The sequence below is a fragment of the Balaenoptera borealis genome (assembly GCF_965194805.1).
Source record: "Balaenoptera borealis genome assembly, chromosome: 1".
NCBI lineage: Eukaryota > Metazoa > Chordata > Mammalia > Artiodactyla > Balaenopteridae > Balaenoptera > Balaenoptera borealis.
In genome coordinates this window covers 48194114-48216901 of record NC_138860.1, presented here as the reverse complement: position 1 = coordinate 48216901, position 22788 = coordinate 48194114, and the positions used below count along the sequence as shown (strand labels likewise).

Sequence of the window (22788 nt, the reverse complement as noted above, 5' to 3'; positions counted from 1 at the left end):
TGAATTGAATAATCTAGAAAAGAATAAATACGCATTTTTTTTCTAATTTTTTTTCTTTATGTCTTTCAGAGAAATCAACTTCTCAGTCATTGGTCGGTATGTGGATTATCTTGTAGAAGAACAGGGAGTGAAGAATATCTTTGGTAAGTCATCTTTAGAGATATACATATCTCTACACATCTCTAGCTCAGTCCTTAGAAAGTAGCTGTCACCAGGTTACTAGCTAGGAGGTCACAGTGTTATTGTGTCACAGGTTATGGTTGAGCCTGGCTAAGCCATGTAAAATTTGTGGATTTTTAGTCTCATCAATTTTAGACCTAAAAGATGATCAAGAGATTATATAATTTGGTAGCGTACCTGAGATAGGCTGGGACCTGGGACCCTTTACCGGAGTGCTTACACCTGGACAAACGTCTCTGAGAGCAAGAGACTACAAAGAAACTATTAGGGAGTAAAAATCACTACACACATGAGCAGTGGGGGCAATTATGAACAATAAGATTCAAAAAGGCCACAAGCCAACTGCCACTTCTAAGGTACTGGGAGCATGCAGGGTACCGCGCAGGACCCCTGCACCCAGCAGCACCGAGGGGGTGGGTAGACCACCTAAGCTACGCCTCCTGCCCAACCCACAGACCCGCCCCTGTTGTTACCCCTTTTAAGGAACCAGCTCGCCACCTTGGGGAGCGAGCAAAGACATCTCTTTCTTGTTCTCCCTCCCTCATGCCGCAGCAGGAGCCTCAGTAAAGCCTTGCCTGAATTCTCATCTGGCCTCTTATCAATTTCTATTGATTAAAGAGTCCGGGGACCCAGGTCTATAGACAGAGGTCGTTTTAGATCTGTAGTACACACCATTGTCTTCATAAGTAACTGCCACTTATGACCACCTTGACATCCCAGTACTGAATGGTATTGGTTTTCCTGCCATTCAAGCCCAAATGTAGAACTGGCTGGTGTGCTCGGAGATTTGCCTGAAACATGGGCAGTTACCTGTGTCTCCATTTAAAATACTCTCTATCCCTGAAAACAATGAGATTTGTAAATTACAAGTCATACTTAACCTTCCCACTCCTTTTGACGAGGTGAGGATGGAAAAAAGGCTGAGTCTGAGGTGGAAATGGAAACATGGCATCACCCCACCCACCCAGATTCTGTCCTCTGGTGTTTCTCTGTGTCCCTTCCTCTTGAGCAGGGATTTCTGCCCCTGCACTGCCAGCGTTGGTGCTGGAAGAACGAAAGGTATCGGTTGGTCCCACTGACTGACTCTCTGTTTGGAACAGTGAATGGCACGACCGGAGAAGGCCTGTCCCTGAGCATCTCAGAGCGCTGCCGGGTCGCGGAGGAGTGGGTGACAGAAGGGAGGAACAAGTGAGTGGCTCCATCAAGATAAACACACGCGTCTGCAAGAGCTGCGTAGACCACAGCTATACCCCAGATGACGCAGCCTCCCCGCTCTCCGACCACATGTCAGGCCTGAGGTCAGCTTGTGGGAAGAGGAGCTGAGGCAGAGGAGCGCCCTTCCTTTCCGTGTGGAAGGGCAGCCAGACGCAGCCGGCTCTCAGAGATCCCGTCGGGAAACTGGAAACTGCCTCTTGTGTTATCTACCAGGCCAGTCCCTCCGGTTCCCTGTCCTGGGCCTGAAGGGATGTGGAGGAGGGCCCTGGTGACTGGCTGCTGAGCTCCTGGCCCTTCTGCTGAGCAGCTCCTACTCCTTCCGGTCGCAGGGTGGCTCCTGGTGGTTATGTCAGCCTGTTGCCTCCTTACAGGTCTCTCTGCGTGTGACTCAGCATGCTCTTTGTGGTGCTTCCTCTTGTAGTCTTAGGGAGCTTTCTGCACCCTCTAAACTTCAGTGAGTTAATGTATTTGGTTATAACACTCAATTTGTGCCACGGTGAAACAAATAGGACAGCATCCATTCAATAAGCACGGCAATTAACCAAGCTTGATTTGTGGTCTGTTCTGCCCTGTTATGCATCGTGTGTTATGCAGTGCGCTGGCACTGGAGATATAAAACAGGATCTCTGCCCTCAGGTTGCTTACCATCCAATGGAGATGTCAGACCATGAAAACTAACACTGATCCTTCCGATAAATAGTGTAAACAGGGATCAGAGAAGGGTGATTGACGGTGCCTTAGGTGGAGGCAAAGATTGGAGGTAAGTCTCAAGTGAGCCTGGAGCAGAGGTTGTCAGTGCAAAGCCCCTGCCCACTTTGGGGACCCTTAAATGGCTTTAGAGCAACTTGGATACTCTGAAATTATACGCCAAATGTGAATGCGTGTCCACGTATGCACTTTCTGGTGACCTTCAGTTTTCAGCTGATTTTCAGTCAGATCCTGGGCCCCAAAAGATTAAAGACCACGGGCAGAGTGAGGAAAGAAAAAGGCTAAGGGTAAACATCAAGAAAAGCACCAGAACCGGGAGGGATAGTGAAGTGGGCACAGACAGAAAACCCTCAGAAGGGTCAGAGGGAGGTGAGGAGCGAATCCTGTCATGGAAGGAAGGATGGCTTCAGAGATCATCAGGGGAGCGTGGAAATTAAGAGCAGGGCCTGGAGAGCCGGACTGCCTGAGTTGGGTCCTGAGTCTGCCTCTAAGTAGCTCTGTGAACTCAGGCAGGTCTTAAATGCCCTGTGCTTTGTTTGTAAAATAGGAATACTAATAGTACCTATCTTGTGAGGCGGTGGTGAGGATTCAAGCAGTGCCACACATATATTACTAAGTATTATATAAGAATTCACTGTAATTATTTGCAGTGGATGCTGTGTTCATTATAACATTTGTTATAATAAGTATTAGATGCTGTGAGAGTCAGTAGGATTGAGAAAGTAGGAAATGACCAGCTAACCTCAGAGAGAGCAGAACCAGTCGGGTCATTGTCACAGAAGCAGCTGCAGTGAGGTTAGAATGCAGCAGACACATGGCAGGGGAACCAGTGAAGGTAGCTTATTCTCACACAAAAATTTGCTGCTGAGGAGAAGGAGAGAAGGAATCATGGATTAGAGCAGAGGAAGCAAGATTAAAAGAAGGGTAGTTTTTTTCTCTTAAAGCAGGGAAGTAATGAGCACGTTTCCTCGCTGAAAGGACAGTGCCATTGGAGAAGAGATTAAAGAGAGTGGAGAACTGATGCCTTTGATGGCAGGTCTCGGCGGGGGCTTGAAATAAACCCAAACGTAAGCAGAGTAGCTTTAGGAGACAGCTAAGAAGCTGGGAGGAACGCATAGAATAGAAGGTAACACAGCTAAGCACAGAGGTGAGGAGGAGGTGAAGGGAGGGAGTCTGTGTGTGGAAGAATCTTTATCTTTGGTGTCTTGGAAGCGAGGACATCTGCCAAGAACAAGGGTTTGGGTGGAATTTAGAGCTTGGGGAGAAAAGGCAAGATTTGGAGCAGCCGCTGCAGTGACTTGGAGAGGAAAGTAAGTCATGGGGACCAGAAGGCTTTTGGTGGCCTCGTCCTCCTGAATTGGGAAATCACGAGTTTGTACTAAAGCCACAGACCCAGCAGCCGGGTGGAGAGGAGGAGGGGATGCATGATTGTTTTAACCTAAGCCAGGAGACAGGGGTAGTGAAAGGTTTAAGGAGGTCATGCAATAAAGCTGCTGGTGAGGGTAAAGCAGACCAGCCAGCCACCTTTTCTCCTTTCAGAAGTCTTCTGTTATCCTTAACAAATGCAGACCTGATCGTAGCGCTTCCCAGCTAGGTCCCATTTTACCGAAGCCAGAACAAGTCAAGAATCACAGGAGGACTCAGTGCTCGGGCCTTAACGGGGATGTGGTGTCTCCATCCCATGAGGGCAGCATGTGTGTCACTCCAAGTCCCTGGAAGACTCGCCAGTATGACTGCATTCACAGCTGAGTTTTATTGATCCTACCCTCAGCAAACCAGTCTAAGTGTGGCCTCTTCCCACGTGGCCCCGTGGAGCACCTCCAAAGATGAACACTGAGGTCTCAGAGAAAACCTCACTCATGGCCAAATTCTGAGGACATAAGAGATAGGAAAAAACTTTTCACAGTGAATTCTTTTCTCATATGGCTGGTTCCTGGTTGTACTCTTTGAGGAACCTCTTTATTTTTATCTCCAACCAAAAGTATCTCAGCTTTACACCTATCTTCATGCACATGGTCACCATCAAATGCAGCATCTCTAACAATGCATAGTCAAAGTAAGGTACTTGAGTATTGATTGATTAACCAGTTATTGCTTTCAAAATCCTATTGCTTATATACAGCAGAAACTAACACAACATTGTAAAGCAATTATACCCCAATAAAGATGTTAAAAAAAAAATCCTATTGCTTAGTTGAACCTTAAATTTTATTCCCTGGACATGTTTTTTAAATCCCTGATTAGATTAATTTTAAGTATACCACTGTAGAATTCAGTAGTCTTGAGATTGAGATTAGTCAGATATTAGCTAATTGCTAAAACCAGCACAAACCAAGGTAGCACAGCTCTTCCGTGTTACTATGAACTTCAAGTGATGCAACAGTGTTTTCTCTTTTGCAGGTTGGATCAGATAGTAATTCATGTGGGAGCACTGAGCTTGAAGGAGTCACAAGAACTGGTATGTATGTGGGTCCCTCTGGGAGAGACCACTTGAGGGACCTCCATCTTCATGCTGGAGTTAAAATCAATATCATTTTTGCTAAATATTGGATGCTGGAGAGTATAAGGTGTAGGACTGCGGGGAAGCCGACACAGAGCCATAAAGAGTAGCCCAAGGTGATAACTGCTGTAGCAGAGCGTTGAATAGGAGACAGAGGCACCTCTTCTTTTGGGCAAAGTAAGGATGGGTATAGAGCTACCTAGTTTGCAGGTAAGGAACAGAACTTGAGCCAACCTAAGTTTTCTCTAGGAAGTAAAAGGCAAGGCCATCTGCTGGGCATAAAGGAGATGGAAATGGGGTTCAGAAATGAGAAGTGGTAAAAACTGAGAATCGCTGCCTGGAGAACGGAAGAGAAAACTTAAACAGAAAAAGATTGTCCCCACCCATGTTTATAGCAGCACTATTCATGAGGTCTAAGCAACCCAAATGCCCATGGACAGATGAATGGATAAAGAAAAGGTGGTATATACATACAATGGAATGTTATTCAGCCTTAAGGAAGCAAATCCATCTTGTCACATGCTACAATAGGGATGAATCTCCTTGAGAACATTATGTTAAGTGAAGTAAGCCAGTCACTAAAAGACAAATACTATATTCTTATACTATGAGGTATCTAAAGTAGTCAAATTCATAAAAACAGAATTAGAGTTAGTCCCGCTAGGGACTAGGGGGAGAAGGAAAGAAGAGTTGTTTAATGGGTATAGAGTTTGTTGTCTGCGAAAAAGAAGCAGGCTGTAAAACAAAGAAATGCATTTATTTGGGGTCTTTTTTAAAAAATTGAAGTATAGTTGATTTACAGTGTTGTGTTAGTTTCTGGTGTACAGCAGTGATTCATTTTTATTTTGATATATATGTATATAGATACAGATATATAGATATATAGATTAAGCAGTTATTGCCTTCAAAATTCTATTGCTTGGTTGAACCTTAAATTTTATTCCCTGGACATTTTTTTAAATCCCTGATTAGATTAATTTTTAGTAGACCACTGTAGAATTTAGTAGTCTTGAGACTGAGATTTTTTTTTTTTTTTTGGCTGCGTTGGGTCTTCGTTGCTTCGTGGGCTTTCTCTAGTTGTGGCGAGCGGGGGCTACTCTTTGCTGCTGTGCATGGGCTTCTCGTTGTGGTGGCTTCTCTTGTTGCGGAGCACGGGCTGTAGGTGCGCAGGCTTCAGTAGTTGTGGCTCGTGGACTCTAGAGCACAGGCTCAAGAGTTGTGGCGCATGGGCTTAGTTGCTCCGGGGCGTGTGGGATCTTCCCAGACGAGGGATCGTCCCCATGTCCCCTGCATTGGCAGGTGGATTCTTAATCACTGCACCGCCAGGGAAGTCGCCGAGATTGAGATTAGATATTAGCTAACTATTAAAACCAGCGTAAAGCACAATAGTGCAGCCCTTTGTGTTACTATAAACTTCAAGTGATGCAACAGTGTTTTCTCTTTTGCAGGATCAGATATGTGTGTATATATATATATATATTCGTTTTCAGATTCTTTTTCGTTTTCAGATTCTTTTCCATTATAGGTTATTACAAGATATTGAATATAGTTCTCTGTGCTGTATAGTAAGTCCTTGTTGTTTATTTTATATAAAGTAGTGTGTATCTGTTAATTCAGCATGGGTGGACCTAGAGAATATCATACTAAGTGAAGTAAGTCAGGCAGAGAAAGACAAATACCATATGATATCACTTATATGTGGAATCTAAAAAAATGATACAAATGAACTTATTTACAAAGGAGAAACAGACTCACAGCCATAGAAAACAAATTTATGGTTATTTGGAGTCTTAGAATTACAATTCAGGGAACACAGATTCCAGCAGCCACCAGAACAGTGTCCCCTCTGGGAAACAAAAGGCAGGAGTTTTTAAAGGAAAACAGAGAAGCACACTTAGTTTCCAAAAGATTTTTGCAAAGAGTTGTGACTGGAAGGTATGTATTCTTTTTTTTTTTCCTGTTACAATTTATTGACTCATCAAGTGCGTTTCACTTGTTATCAGTAAAGGCACACTTCTGCACAGTTCCGCAGGATGCCTTTCTCAACAGATAGCTTCTTCTTTTTTTTTTTTAAGTCAGCGGGGTCAGCACAGTTCACAGTTTAACAGGATGGAGCCCTAAAGTATAAAGTGGAGTTCCTGCTGACAGCTCCTTCCAAAACTTTCAGATCTGCAAGATGAAAAAGTTCTGGAGATCTGTTTCACAACAATGTGAATATACTTAACAGCAGTGAACTGTACACTTAAAAATGGCTAAGATGGTGATTTTTTTTTCAATTTTTATTTTTTGGCCGCACCACATGGCTTGCGGGATCTCAGTTCCCCGACCAGGGACTGAACCCAGGCCACGGCAGTGAAAGCCCGGAATCCTAACCACTAGGCCCCCAGGGAACTCCCGATGTGTTTTTCTTGGTCACAATTTTGAAAAATAAATTTAAAAGTAATGAATTTTTTTAAAAGGATTGCCCCAGTGGTACTAAAAACCAACCAAAGTTGTAAGTCATAAATTTGTCATACCACCACTCCACACAGGTGTGGAGATTTTCTTCTAGGTACACTCTTCAACCAGAACGTAGGAACAAGAACGCAAAGACTGGATTGCTCTGGGTTTAGAGGTGAGCAGGTTAGGTGGAGTAATATTGTGGCGAGGGAGGAAGGAGTTAAAGTTGCTAGCAGAAAAGTAAACCACGTGGTGGTTTTGAGGTCTTTGTGAATCAAGTAAGAAAAGAAAACACAAAGATGTTGTAGCCTGGACTGTCGACTGAAAAAAAATGTACAACCTAAAAGTTGAGAATTATGTTTTATTCAGCAGACTTACTGAGGACTTAAGCCTGGGATACAGCCACTCAGTGAGCTCTGAGGGACTGTTCCAAAGAGGTAAGGGAGGAGCCTGGATGTGTAGGAGTTTTTGGCTGGAAAAAAAAAAATGTAGTTGAACATCAAAAGATTATTGCTAATCACAAAAACATGCATCTCAAGTTAATGATTTTAGTGTTTTCTTGTATGGGAAAGGGCAAGAGATCGGGCTTATTGAAACCATTCCTTTGATATGCATGTTTTTCTCCATCCTGAGTTCCCCTTAGGTCGCACCGACCTGGTGCCTGCAGTGGCTGATGGCTGTTTGGCCGAAGCATCCTCTGTTTACTGAAATGGCAGGGACATTCTTTGTCCACATAACCATGTCCTCAGAATTTAGATATTCTAATTCCAAAGAGCACAGTGACTTGATCTAACCCCAACATCTTCTTGTGGGTTTTGTTTGATTCTGTTTCCTATTAATTGAATTTAGAAATGGAATGTATACTGTATACTTGCAAAACCGCAATTCAACACTCTTAGGCAAGCCACTAGGGAAGACGTTACTAGATGATTGCTTAGTAAGCCTAGAATTAGAACTTGGAAACTTGATTTATCCTTTGTATACTTGATTTGTTCTTCTTCTTTTTTTTTTTTTTATTAGTAGACTTTTACTTTTTTTTTTTAAAGTATTTGTTTATTTATGGCTGTGTTGGGTCTTCGTTTCTGTGCGAGGGCTTTCTCTAGTTGTGGCAAGCGGGGGCCACTCTTCATCGCGGTGCGCGGGCCTTTCACTGTCGCGGCCTCTCTTGTTGCGGAGCACAGGCTCCAGACGCACAGGCTCAGTAATTGTGGCTCACGGGCCTAGTTGCTCCGCGGCACGTGGGATCTTCCCAGACCAGGGCTCGAACCCGTGTCCCCTGCATTGGCAGGCAGACTCTCAACCACAGCGCCACCAGGGAAGCCCAGATTTGTTCTTCTTAACAGTAGGTCTTTCAACTATGGTAGCGTAATGGAGGAAATCTTTTTTTTTTCCTTCTCTTTTCAATTGCTTTCTTCTATGCATAATGTGAATTTTAAAATATTGCTGTGTCATGACATGACAGACAGTGTCAACCATGGGGCTCAACACTAGAATAGTATAAAGATAATCTTAGTATAGAGATAATCCCCTGCTATAGGGATAATCCCCTGCTGTGGGATAATCTTGCCAAGGAGATAGTAATATTGGCATCTGCTTAGACATAACTCTCCATTGGATGATGCTTGAATGGGCACTGCCATCAACTGTCTCTGAAGTGGGTTTTTTTTCCTTCCTTTCAGCTAAGGTTACCCTACTACTCTTGTCCTAAACAAAGTGCTAAATAAATGATTCGGATATATCGCATTCCAATCCTGTGTCAATAAAATCCTATCCAATGTCTTGATTGTTCTTTGGACTATATCCCAGTCTCTTTTTGACCCTCCTACTTTACTTCTGCAGAAAGTTAATCACATCTATTAGATATAGATATCACTAGCTTAAGTCTCAGAGGAAAGCCGTTTTTCCCTTTTAGGTAGTGGGGCATGTTTCAAAGCAATCAACTACATCTACTGAGTCCTGCTATGTGCTCAGCACCATGATTGACCTGAACACAAGAGTGAATAAGATCTGACCTCTGCCCTCAGGGAAGTCACTCTAGTTGGAGACCAGTAACGATACACAACTACCTCACAATGTGTTAGGTTTAAGTACTCTACTTGAAATAGATAAAAATTATTATGAGGGCCCAGTGGGAGGAAATGTTCATTTTTTCTGAAAGAATGTGAGTAAATATCAGGAGAGTAGTGCAATGTATCTTCTGTGATATGTATAATCTTTTTCTTCTCAGCCTTTCTCAACTGCATTTCCAATCTGTAACATAAATTTTAAAGTATGACTGTTATATCTTTGGAGAGGAAAGACAGTATCATCCAGTGGGCTGAACACTAGAAGAGAAATGACATCTGCAAGTTTCTCTATATTTAACAGTTATAGTTTATCAAAATGAACTGCTCATGTCTCCTTAGCAAGTTTTTTTTGTACTCACAAAGTCTGCAGAAGAATAAGATTAAATACACAGCTCACCTCCACCAGGAGTCTCTACTTTGCAACCTGGGATTTTCCTGGTAATGACATTTATCATTAAATGTGGTAATTTTCCACTCTCTAGTGGTACATCTGTTGGCAAATTTGAAGAGTTTGTTGTTAACCTCTAGTATCTAAGCTGTAGGTGAATATAACAAATCGTTTACTCCAGGATGGTTGTGAAATTGTGATCTATAACAAGAAATAGATATGTGGTCTTTGTCCCATTTCTGGCACAGAGCTCCAAAACCCTTGGAATTCCCCGAGATGAGAACAATAAAGGTGTCTCTTGTTATGTTAATGAGGTGACTTTTAGAAAGCACCTAAGGATGGGGGCTGGTTGCCAAGAGTACCAGGCATGAGAATTAGGGGGTTGGAACTTTCAGTTAGGGTTGATATAATCGACCCTATTTTAACCACTCCCCAATCGCCAATGATATAATCAATCATGCCTATGTAGTAAAGCCTCCATGAAAACGCCGAAGGACGGATTTCAAAGAGCTTCCAGTTTTGTGAACATGTGGCGATTTGGGGAGGGTGGTGCACTCACACTGGGAGAAGAAAAATGAGTCCTGCTTACATGGAAGCATTGTGCCCTTTCCCCATGCCTTGCCCTATGCACCTCTTCTAGCTGGCTGTTCCTGAGTCATATCCTTTTATAAAAAACCAGTGATCTCGTAAGTAAAATTTTCCCTGAGTTCTGTGAGCCTCCCCAACAAATTAATTGACCCAAGGAGGGGGTTGTTGGAACCTCTAATTTATAGCCCATAGGTCAGGAGCACAGGTGATATAACCTGGCATTTGAAATGGGGGTAGGGAGCTAGTCTTGTAGGACTGAGCCCTTAACCTGTATCTCCAGTTAGATAGTGTCAGAGTTGAGTTGTATTGTAGGAAACCCCACTGGTGTTTGAGAATTGCCTTTTGAGGTAGAGAAAACCCCACATTCACACACATCAGAATTGTGACCAATGGTCTTCTTTCTTCTTTTAAAGGCCCAACATGCAGCAAAAATAGGAGCCGATGGCATCGCTGTCATTGCACCTTTCTTCCTCAAGCCGTGGAACAAAGGTAGGTAGACAGGTCAAAACGCACAGTGCTGTACATGGTCCACTTCTTTATGCCTTCATTCCAAATGGTTGTATTTAACTCATGCAAGTAAAGTCTTATGGACTGGAGGCATGAAGTTGCAATGGTACAGTAGTTCTCCGGAATATTCAGCCTCCCTGGACCCATAAAAGAGAAAAAAAGACTCCATTAAAGGACTTCAGCTCTTTTGTCAAGTAATCTGATTAGGTCATCCACCAAGTCCCGGATCAACCTACAGGTGCCTGTGTTTGGGTCAGGTGTCCACTTTTGGCCAATCAGTTGCCTAGTGTGTCAGAATCACATGGCAAAGCATGAGACCACTTTTCTCAAAAAAAGAGGAATATAAGTAATGGGCATTTTAAGACTACATGTACTATTCAAATTTTAGTAAGTGATGAATTTGAAAAGAGATTTCACAGAAATATCCATTGTCTTCCAAAATATCAAATTATTGTTTTCTCTATGGAAACTATTTTTGGTTTCCAGGTATACTGAGTCTTTTTAATCCTTTTGATTAGCAAAAATGCAGTACAAATTTTAAAAGGATTAAAAACAGACAAGATGTTATTCGTATGTATGATTAAATAAATCCATAGCTAAATGTATATATAACAGGTCAAAATTATCATGAAATATTACCTGTTATCAGTAAAATAGTTGTTAATATTGGTAAATAATTTAAATACTGCTATTTGGGAAATTTAGAATGAACATTTTTAAAGTGTTTTTCACATGGTTTTAAAAAATTTTGCATAAATATGTTTTGCATAAGACAAATGAAAAATAACAAATAATACACAATAATTTTGTCAAAATATTTATTATCACAGTATTCAAATGTGTTCATAAGCTTCTCTCCCACTATTCAGTGGCATCCAGATGTAAGCAGTTCTGCTGGATTTATTTATCATCTGTAGTAATGTTGCTGCTGAAGCTCAAATTGGATGATGTAGAAAATCCCAATTCCTCAGTAAACCAGAGTGAACTCTCTTCTGATATATCTGAATTTCTCTCCAAAAGGGAAAGGTACCAAACTCTGGTTGAGATGTGCCACTACTTTTATGACTTCCCATCTTGAGCAGACGTTGTTTATCTTTTTGTTGTAGAATTTACTGTTACAACTTTATTCTGATCTTAATGCAAAGTCTTTGCTGTTCACTGACCACACTTACCCTTCTGGGTAAGAGGAAGAGGATCCTGCCTGATGGGCTTCTGATTTTTGTAAGAGTATTTCATGAGCTTCTCTTAATATGTGGGAAGATTTGCACCAGTTTTTTAATAGTTCTTTAGTATGGTAGGAAAGTGATCCTCTTAATTTTGGCCTTTCTACAGAGAGGAAAATAAAACTTTGAATAAAGTGAATTGCAAAGACATTGCAGTAGCAGTCTCAGAGATGGTAAGAGTGGTCAAGAATTTTTGGCTTCCAAAAAGGATGGTTGCATTTCATTAGATGGTTCTTTTTTTTTTTTTTTTGGCTGCGCGGCCTGTGGTATCTTAGTTCCCCGACCAGGGATCAAACCCATGCCCCCTACATTGGAAGCATGGAGTCTTAACCACTGGACCGCCAGGGAAGTCCCAAGGTTCAGTTTTTACTGGGGAAAGCCAGTGTTTTACACTTGTTCACACCGTGACTTTTCCTGCTGTTCTTTCAGATGTCCTGATTAACTTCCTAAAGGAGGTGGCCGCGGCTGCCCCTGCACTGCCGTTTTACTACTATCACATTCCTGCCTTGACAGGGGTAAAGAGTAAGTACCGCTTCTTTTCATATTCCTTCACCTTCACCTCTCACGTCGTACCCTATTTCACTAAGAAACCCCGACTCCACCCAACCTCACCCTGTATCACGAAAGCATAAGACTGTTGACTAGATGGTTCCAACAGCTCCAAAATAAGTCACTCTTATCAAAAATAAGTCAGCCCTTATCAATCATTGACACCACCTTATAATGGAAGATTTTTAAGTATGAAAGACGAGTTGACCCCTTCGTACTTGTAGCAGACAACTTGTGTCTGTCACACACACCCCTCCGTCTTACGTGGGAAGACATAGCCTGTAAGCCCCACTAAGACAGGGATTGGGTCTACCTTGTACCCTACTGTGTTCTCAGCATCTGGCACGCAGGAAGGTACTCCGATCTCTTCTCACTTTTCTTTTAGGTTTTCTTTTATCATTATCGTACTTCTCCAGCAAGAAGATTGTTACAGTTAGATGAAATTTCTTAGGAGGTTATTTTTAAAATCCCATTCCTTTCTAACTTCCTTAGAAGAAAAAATAGAAGTTGTGCTTTATAAATATCCATCTATTGTCTTCAAGGAACAGAAGATTTAGGGTTACTATTTGACAAGTACAGAGGAACTAGGAGGCAAGGGCAAGTGATTATGTTCAATATGTTCAATCTGCAGCCAGTTGCAGCTGAGAGCAACCCCTGGCAGCTCAGTGCAGATGTGTGGCGCTAGATGAGATGTTCTCTGATATTTTCTGGGGGTGTACAGGTGAATGAGACATTTATTGTTTTGAACAGTTCGTGCTGAGGAGTTGTTGGATGGAATTCAGGATAAGATCCCCACCTTCCAAGGGCTGAAATTCAGTGACACAGATCTCTTAGACTTCGGGCAGTGTGTTGATCAGAATCGCCAGCAACAGTTTGCTTTCCTTTTTGGGGTGGATGAGGTAAGTTTCCCCCTGGCATATCCCAGCAGGTTAGTTTCCCTCTGCAACAATTGATGTAGCCGCTTATATAGTAGCATCTTTTCTCTTTTTCATCAAAGTTAATACTCTTTGTCTGTTTCTGATCAGCAACTGTTGAGTGCTCTGGTGATGGGAGCAACTGGAGCAGTGGGCAGGTAAGCAGGACTCATTTTCCCCAATGCTTATTAGTGTAAAATCCCCCACAGAGGCAATCATCGCCTGCGCAGTTGTATTTCTTGCAAGTACACCTTTTCTAATAGAAATTGCCTTTCTTTGCCACATTCTCGTAGTGAAAAGGAATGAACTAGGGCTTAGCACTTTGTGAGCGACTCAGTCACTCTTATAAGAAGCATCTGTTGCAGTTAGGGGGTGAGGCACAGAAGCTGAGAGCATGCACAGAACTTCTTTATCAGAAATTATTTTGTTACAAATAACAGAAAGCCATTCAAACTAGCTTATGGGAAAGAAGGTAAGTTATTATAAAATACTGGGAAATTTCATAAAACCCAAGGGGAGGAAGTGCAGTGAGGTCTCAGAGAAGATGAGAACCTAAAACTGCAAAGCTCTCAACAGCCAAGACCGATCGTTCTCCACCCTGTGGTCCTTTGGACATCTCTTTATTTGCCTTTCTCTCCAGATGGGCTTTCTCTGCTTCAGCATGCACGTGGCCAGTCATGGTGCCCAAATGGGGCATCTCAGGATATCACTAGATAGCACTGCCAAGTCAGGTGTGCGTGTAAGGTCCAGTCAGCTGCAGCTAGGAAGGTAGAATCATGTGGCCTGATGTCTACTCAGCAGAAGGCCTAGGGACGTTCAATTTAGCACGTCCACTGCACATGTTAACCTAGTTCAGTAGCAATGTGCCTGCAAGCAGATTGACTGAACTATTTACATTAACTGAAAGTGTATTTCCTCCCTGTGGGAAAAGTACAGGGGAAGCAAAGTAATGTAGCATATCTTGGTGAGCATGGCTTTGATGAAGAGTAGTTGGGTTGGATGTAATGGTAAGTAATGGTTTGTTCACTGAGCCAGGATGCCTGCAAGATCCATCATCACTACAGGCCATTTCCGCCAAGGAAACCTGAATGCCTGGATCTGCTGACCCTGGAAATTCTTACTTTTTAGACTTTTTTTTTTTCTGGCCTCCATACTAGGCATTTTTATTCTGTCAACAGAATCTGAAAGCAAAACACATTTGATTACACTTCATTTCTCCTTAATTACGATCACATTCCTCTCTAAATGAGGATACATCTGAGACCCCTGGGATTCAAATTAGAGTATTCTGAAACCCCTTAGACATTCATGCACATAGTGCGACTTTGGGTGTTTCACATCTGCAGGTAACTTATCTCAATGATTATATTTTATTCTTCCCTACTTTTTTTACCAGAAGATAATGTGAACTTCACATTCTCGGAATGCCTTGCATTGACTCCAGGGACTACATTTACGAAGTACCAACAATATTCTGTTCCTGGTACACCAAGATAAAACTCTTTTCTGATCCTGAACTACTGTAGGAGAAGTCATTAGAAACTGGGGAAACATCTTTGTTCTGAATTTCTAGAACCTTCTACCTTGCTGGTGTCTCTAAGAATTCAGTGATTAGTCTAAGATATTTGTCTTTATTGGTAGAGTTAGAGATTCTTTTCTAAGTCAGCAAGAACATTTTATGAGATCACATATCATTCTCATCTCCATTTTTGTTGAAATGTAATAGAATAAGCAGTATGAAGGGATGGAAAGCTTCTTGACAACTCTGTAGCCCTTCTTTGAGACATAGTTTCTTCACAGCAAAATGGAAACCACACCTACCTCACAGGGCTTTGAGAGGATTAGACATGGTTTATGTCAGGCACCCGGAATACAATAGTCAATAAATGGTCCTCGTATTATTATCAGTATTAACATTATTATTAGAAACTAGTCTCTGGGTAACATATAACTTGGCAAACAATTTAGGTTATCTGCTAGTATTTGCCCCTTTTACTGTGGTGCTACATTCACCCAGTTTCTCAGCATAGGGTTTTTAGGACCCACCTCAGATACTACATTTTATCCACAGTTCTTACCTAGCATTGCACCTCTGTGTGTGCCCTGGGCCAGATGTTACCCTCAATCACTCCTTGCCAAATACACCTCTGTCTTTCACTTTTTTTTTTTTTCTAACTTTACCCTTTTTCTATTTTTCTCCCTTTTCTTTATTCCCTTTGGTGTTCTCTGCCTCCTCTGTACTGCTTAGTGTTGCTGGAAAACTCAGAACTGAAGACACCTGATCCTTTAATAGATTAGGGCCTAAAAATAGACTTCTGGAAGGCTTGGTAGATTTTTCCCTTTTGAGCATTAGAGGGGTTTGAAGAGCTGGACCTTCTTGCTAAGTTATTGATCCTGCAGATGTGCTGTTTTCTTTCCAGTACCTATAACTACCTGGGAAAAAAGACAAACCAGATGTTGGAGGCTTTTGAACGGAAGGACTTCTCCTCGGCCCTGAACCATCAGGTTAGCTTTCTTTTCCCTTCATATAAATCACAGCCTTTCTTCTTTCCCACTTGAGAATTCTTATTTTCTCTCATCAGCATTCCTACCACACCTGCCCTCCTTAAGATTGCCTAGCTGCTTCTTTCTGTATTTTCCTTCTTTTTCTTACTTTTCTTGTTTAAAACCAAACCTGTCCCCATTATCCATGCTTCCTGCATGTCTCATCAGGACAGGCCCCATACAGGAATGACTCCTTTCTGTTCCTCCTAGAAATGATCTTATTTTTAGTCTACATTCAAAGTATTTTTATGACTGGGAAATAATGGTGATAGATTTTTGGGGAAATGACCACATGCCATCCCCTTGAGAACTTCACACCTGAGTCACCAGAGTATATAAAGAAGCTATGAGGCTAGTGATCTAAAAAGGGAAGACTTAATCCAAAGTCAGAGCAGGTCAGTCCTCTTTGCCCTGGAAATGTGCTGAGAACTGAAAACATTCACCAGGCGGGAAACAAGAGCTGAGTAGGTGATCCAAAAGGAGACAATGGCTTTGAAACAGGAAGGGAAAAGCAGCAGGATCTGAAGTGTTCCAGGGAAGACCCCTGGGGGAAACGGTGGCTGCTGCTAATGTTACAGGGAGGACAGCCTAGCTGTCCAGAGAAGGAACAGCCTCACCGAAGGGTAGAACCAGTCCCACAGCTGGTAGTGTGTATAAGTTAGGTAAACAGAATAAGGTGGAAAGAAATAAGGTAAGCACTACAGAGAGACTTCTGGAGGCCGAGAGGCCCAGGAACTTTCAGGATCATAAAAGTGACTGAGGGCTTCCCTGGTGGCGCAGTGGTTGAGAGTCTGCCTGCCGATGCAGGGGACACGGGTTCGAGCCCTGGTCCGGGAGGATCCCACATGCCGTGGAGCAACTAGGCCCATGAGCCACAGCTACTGAGCCTGCGCGTCTGGAGCCTGTGCTCCGCAACAAGAGAGGCCGCGATAGTGAGAGGCCCGCGCACCGCGATGAAGAGTGGCCCCCGCTTGCCACAGCTAGAGAAAGCCCTCGCACGGAAACGAAGACCCAGCACAGCCAAAAATAAATAAATAAAAATTTTAAAAAAAGGGGCTTCCCTGGTGGTGCAGTGGCTGAGAATCTGCCTGCCAACGCAGGGGACACGGGTTCGAGCCCTGGTCTGGGAAGATCCCACATGCCGCGGAGCAACTGGGCCCGTGAGCCACAATTACTGAGCCTGCGCGTCTGGAGCCTGTGCTCCGCAACAAGAGAGGCCGCGATAGTGAGAGGCCCGCACACCGCGATGAAGAGTGGCCCCCGCTTGCCACAACTAGAGAAAGCCCTCGTGCAGAAACGAGGACCCAACACAGCCATAAATAAATAAATAAACAACAACAAAAAAAAGTGACTGAGAGGAGTGTCCCAAGAAAATGAGTGAGAATGAAAGGCATAAGGAAGATCAGAGCAGGTGGTCAGTCCCAGTAAGTTTAGATAAGGGATCTTTTGAACAGGACAGGCCACCATCAGGGCAATCAGAAATTACAGAGCAGAAGCCACAAAGCATCCTGGAGGTTTGAGGGAGTGACCTGAGCTCCAACCAAGAAGAGAACAGGAGGAAGCAGTTGCCAGGAGTGATTAAATACATCTCTACTCTTTAGCCCTGAACACTGAGCAAGCCTAAATCTACTTCCTACTTAACTTAAAGTTTAAATAGCTTATTTAATATTAACCTTTATTCAGCCCCAGACCAGGTGAAGCTGAAAGCAGGAACAGTGTAAGGACTTAGGAAGCTATGTCAACTAGATTAAACTTTGGCAAGACTTTGGTTTAAATTAAGATATGAAGTCTGAATTGTGTGGACTCTGCCGTCTCTTTTCTTTTTTTTTAATTAGTTAATTTATTTATTTCTTTATTTCTTTATTTTTGGCTGCCTTGGGTTTTCATTGCTGTGCGTGGGCTTTTCTCTAGTTGTGACAAGCGGGGGCTACTCTTCGTTGCGCTGTGCGGGCTTCTCATTGCGGTGGCTTCTCTTGTTGCGGAGCACAGGCTCTAGGCATGCGGGCTTCAGTAGCTGTGGCACACGGGCTCAGTAGTTGTGGCTCGCGGCTCTAGAGCGCAGGCTCAGTAGTTGTGGTGCACAGGCTTAGTTGCTCTGCGGCACGTGGGATCTTCCCGGACCAGGGCTTGAATCTGTGTCCCCGGCATTGGCAGGTGGATTTTTAACCACTGCGCCACCAGGGAAGTCCCTGCCATCTCTTTTCATATACGATTTTCTTTTTCCTAAGTTTCCCAGAAAAAATTATTTCTGAACATTTCAACCTGTTCTGAGCTGAATGATGTGAAAATCATAGGATAGAGTAAACTGTGAAACAGCTGTGATACGGAACCTTCCACTTAGTGGTTTCTTTTACTGGCTGATTCAATTTCCATCTCTTTTTCTTTTTTTTCTTTTAGTCCTACTTAAATAAATTATCGCACCCAAAACAGTATTGGTAAGCAGTTTAGTTTACCACATTCTGGTTGTTCTTACAGAAAGCAAGTGTGAGCAGGTCTCATTTACTCACTTATTAATATACCATGGGCTGAACTGAATGTATAATTTCAATAAAACTGGTCTCTGCCCTAAAGGAGTTTGCAGTCAAGTGAAGAAACATATAAGTAAAAAGTTAGGGCTAAACTTACTCATTCTCATGGACTTTATTTTTGGCTGTGTTGGGTCTCCGTTGTTGCGGCGAGCGGGAGCTACTGTTCGTTGCGGTGCACGGGCTTCTCATTGCAGTGGCTTCTCTTGTTGCGGAGCACGGGCTCTAGGTGTGCGGGCTTCAGTAGTTGTGGCACATGGGCTCAGTAGTTGTGGCGCACGGGCTTAGTTGCTCCGTGGCATGTGGGATCTTCCCGGACCAGGGCTCGAACCCGTGTCCCCTTCATTGACAGGCAGATTCTTAACCACTGTGCCACCAGGGAAGTCCATCATTCTCATGGACTTAAATGCCATCTGTTATATTTACAAAGTGAAATGACACATGTACAGAGATATTCCTTATAGCATTGTTTATACTAGCAAAAGATAGAAACAGCCCAAATATCCACCCATAAGGAAATGGTTAAATACATTATGTTTGAGTTATTTAATGGAATTATATACAGTCCTTTAAAAGGATGAGATACTTTTATATGCACACATCTGGAGAGATCTCAATGATATATTAAGTGTAAAAAAAGCAACGAAGTAGAGACTTCTGAATGTAATGTGCCATACTTTGTGTGTTAGGGAGAAAAAGAACATGTGCATATATGTTTGTAAGGCTTGATATCAAAATTTTATTCTGCATTGACTTTTTTATTACTAGTATACAATTGATTAAAACAACATAAAAGTAAAATGTTATTGAAAATGCATCTCTTGATGAGATGAATGGGAATCTTTTTTTTAAGAATTGCTTCATGAATTTGTGGATGAATATCCTTTAATGCTAAGATGAGTTAAAGTTCAGCATCAATACTATTTCTGTTTTTTGTTTTTATAGAAATAAGTGCTGTGAAACCCTGTTTATATATATTAGTAGATAAGAATGGAAGAAACTTAGGTATAGCAATGTCACTCAGTTCTTTGAGCAGTTTTTGAGTCATATGCTTGATCATTTAATGATTTTCAACTGACAACCTGAATCACAACATTAAAAGCAAAGTTGAAAGGAAAAAATTGAAAACCCTATGATTCTTTAGAGGACTTGTTATCCATTAATTAAAGGAATCAGTCTGTTAGCTCTCTTTGTTAATGCCAATACCAACATTCTGATTTGCTCCTTTATTTGGTTCCCAGAGGTGTCCCAAGGCAGTGATATAAGAGGTATGTCTTTATTTTTTCAAAAGTAGGAGAAGGACTGTGAAAAGGGAAATATAAAAGGACAAGCTACACCTCCATTATGTGCAAATTCTTATTCTGATCAATTTTAGAAATAGCACTTATGGAAGTTGAGGGTCTAGAAATTGCCATATATCTTAGCCTTGACCAAGTGCCCCTGAGGTATCTTGGAAAGTACCCTAGAGGTTAGAGTACCCCAGTTTGGAAACTGCACTAGCTGATAAGTTTACCTCTGTAACCTAGGTGGGTAAAGGTTACCTTCCCCATCCTAACTCTCTATTGTACAATTCCTTCATTGGAGCTTCTTTTCTTCATGGGCTCATTTCATAAAGCTTATATATATGAAAAGATCCTACCTTATCCTGGGTAGATCTCAGCCATCCTCACTTGGCTGTTCTTCTCCACTCCAACAGACCTTCAGAAAACTAAGGTGTGTGGACTTTTTAGTTTGGGGCTTCTGCAATTTGACCTCTAAATTCTTTAAATTATCACAGTTTAGTAATACTGACTATAGATTTGTTTGTTCCTTTCCAGTTTTGTATTCAGAGATTTATCAACTTTGTGGTCAAACTAGGTAAGTTTCCCACTTTGTCTCCTACTGGAGAGTGTAAAGGAAATAGACTTTCTCTGAGGGTTTACTCTTTTGCCAGGATTTACTCTTTTGCCAGATTTTTGGCATTTTAAAAGAGGCCTCTTGAAGACAGTTTTTATGATCTAAAAGAATGTATCTTTAGAGAGCTCATTTCAGACTTCCTTGGGGGTTGGAGTTTCCATGGTTTAGTCAAAGAAAGACTTTTTTTTTTCTTTCAGTTTTTTTGAGATAAAATTGACACACAGCACTGTATAACTCTGTTTCTGTTTTATTATGTTTGTTCATTTTTTGTTTTTTAGATTCCACATATAAGTGAAATCATACAGTATTTGTCTTTTTCTATCTGACTTATTTCATTTAGCATAATACCCTCTAGGTCCATCTGTGTTGTCACAAACAGCAAGATTTCATTTTTTTATGGCTGAGTAATATTCCATTGTATATAAGAGAGACTTAATCTTAATAAACATGATAAAGCCTTATCATGAAGGTAGCTCTCAGTCTTCCACCATTCATAATAAGCCTAGGAGGGCCATTTTGCATTTAGCAAAGTATATTCTATATATTTAGCCAAGCTAGTATTTTTCTTCCCAATGCTCAATTGTTACTGTAACCAAATTACCTTAGTAAAAGAAAGTTACTTCTCGTACCTTTGATCCAAGAGCAATAGCCAGTTAAGAAAACAAATATCTTCCTGTGCTATATTCTGGATTATTTCCTTAGATCTACCTTCAAAATCACTAATTCTATCTTTATGTTTTCTACTGTTTAGTTTTACTGATTATGTATTTTTAATTTCCAGCATTTCTTTTTGGCTTTTTCTTCCAGATCTTCCTGTTCTTTATTTATATGCCCTTCTCTTAGCCTATGGCTTCTATTCTTACGTTTATTTCTGTGAAGCCTCTTTCAGAATTTTGTATCATCTTTTCTCAGGATGTAAAATTTGTCAGTTGTGCATTTGCTGTCTCTCATGCAGCTTCTTTTTCCTCGTGTGCTTTGTAATTTTTAACTCTGATTTCATCTTCAGAGACAGCTGTTTTCTGGAGAATCCATTGTACTCTAGGTTGTGAGGTGTCCTATCAAATGATTTTACATTTGCCTCTGCTAGGACACTATCGTTTCATCAGTTCTAACCAGTCTTTAGGTATATTTCTTAGTATGGTTCCTGTACCAAGCACATAATGCAAATATGGATCCAGCATTCATATATGGCACAGGCTTGGGATTTCATTTATATGGTCTTTTTCCTTCCACACCCTGGCAGAAGTCATGCTTCCTTGCCTCTCAGGCCAGTGGGCCAGTTTTTTTTCTATTGCTTTTCGTAGAAGGCTGGCTACCAATTTTATATGGGGAGTTTAATTCCAGCTCCTTGCTGTGTACAGACTCAAGGCTTCATCTTGCATTCCTGCCCTAGTCTAAAACAGCAGCATTGAGTCATAAACTACCTTAAATAGTGCATTTCTCAGGGACTTCTTAGATGTGTTTGAACTAAATTGTGACCTCGTGACCAAGTCCTACATCATTCAATCCAGTGTATCCCTGAATCAGATTATCCTCATGGACCATTGGCTTCAGCTCCTCCTTACCACTCTGACCTCTTTATTCCTGATACTTCTCGTTCCTCCTTCTTGCTTCTGAGGTTGACTTTGAGTCTCACTTTGTTTTGTTTTACAGTTTGTCAATTTGTTAAAAAGTTTCCAGCATTTCTATATGTTTAAAGCAGGAATAGGGATTTCCTGCATCTGCTCAATCTGCCATATTGACAAGAAATGTTCCCATCTTTTAGTTCCACTTTATCCTGTTATAGTAATCACTGTAAGAATATGATCTCTTCTTTCGAGTGTTTGTGGCAAAGTGGACAGTGCCAGCCATGTTTCCTCATTTATTTTTTCCTGTCTAGGTTTTGGAGTGTCACAGACCAAAGCCATCATGACTCTTGTCTCTGGGATTCCAATGGGCCCACCCCGGCTTCCACTACAGAAAGCCTCCAGGGAGTTTACTGATAATGCAGAAGCTAAACTGAAAAGCCTAGATTTCCTTTCTTTCACTGATTTAAAGGATGGAAACTTGGAAGCTTGTAGCTAGCGCCTCTCTCTATCAAATCAGGGTGTGTACGTTGAGATATAATCCACTTTGAATACTGCATTCATTTCTCAAAAACTTTTTAGATGAGTTTGAACTAAACTTTCCTAGCAAATGAAATCTTGCATCAATCAACAAGTATTTAAATACCTACTATGATCTTTTAAAAGTTTTAATTTGTGAAGGGGCAAAAACTCTAAAAGGAGTTATGAGCCCTAAGTCATTCAATATTTCACAGAATTTTGGTGGAGAAGTTTTTGCATAAATGGATAAGATGGAATCAAGAGGAAAATTGTAATTGATTAATTCCATCTGCCTTTGGGAGCTCCCATTATCTTGATTTCTGCTTGTTAATCCTATTTTAAACTTTTCTAATTTTAAACCACCATAATGTACTTTCATTTTAATAAATATCCATTTGGAATCTAGGACAACTCTGAGCTATTGCATTTAGGCAGACATACTAACTTTAATGCCAAATTACA

General features: G+C 41.6%; 1 protein-coding gene across 6 annotated transcripts in view; it reads left to right on the top strand.

Moving 5' to 3' along the window:
* Window positions 1–22731, top strand: part of NPL (N-acetylneuraminate pyruvate lyase) — a 36346-nt gene extending 13615 nt beyond the window's left edge. For 4 of the 6 annotated variants that reach the window (XM_082402125.1, XM_082402124.1, XM_082402123.1 and 1 more), the window contains 10 exons: window positions 70–143; window positions 1281–1368; window positions 4504–4561; window positions 10498–10573; window positions 12244–12336; window positions 13114–13262; window positions 13389–13435; window positions 15698–15782; window positions 20164–20203; window positions 22122–22731. In XM_082402125.1, the coding sequence (XP_082258251.1) occupies window positions 70–143; window positions 1281–1368; window positions 4504–4561; window positions 10498–10573; window positions 12244–12336; window positions 13114–13262; window positions 13389–13435; window positions 15698–15782; window positions 20164–20203; window positions 22122–22306 (895 nt within the window). In that variant the 3' untranslated portion in view covers window positions 22307–22731. Of the gene's footprint in view, window positions 1–69; window positions 144–1280; window positions 1369–4503; window positions 4562–10497; window positions 10574–12243; window positions 12337–13113; window positions 13263–13388; window positions 13436–15697; window positions 15783–19587; window positions 20028–20163; window positions 20204–22121 lie in introns of those variants that run through there. The other 2 variants (XM_082402126.1, XM_082402127.1) reach the window with 2 other exon arrangements.
* Window positions 22732–22788: the final 57 nt, after the last annotated feature.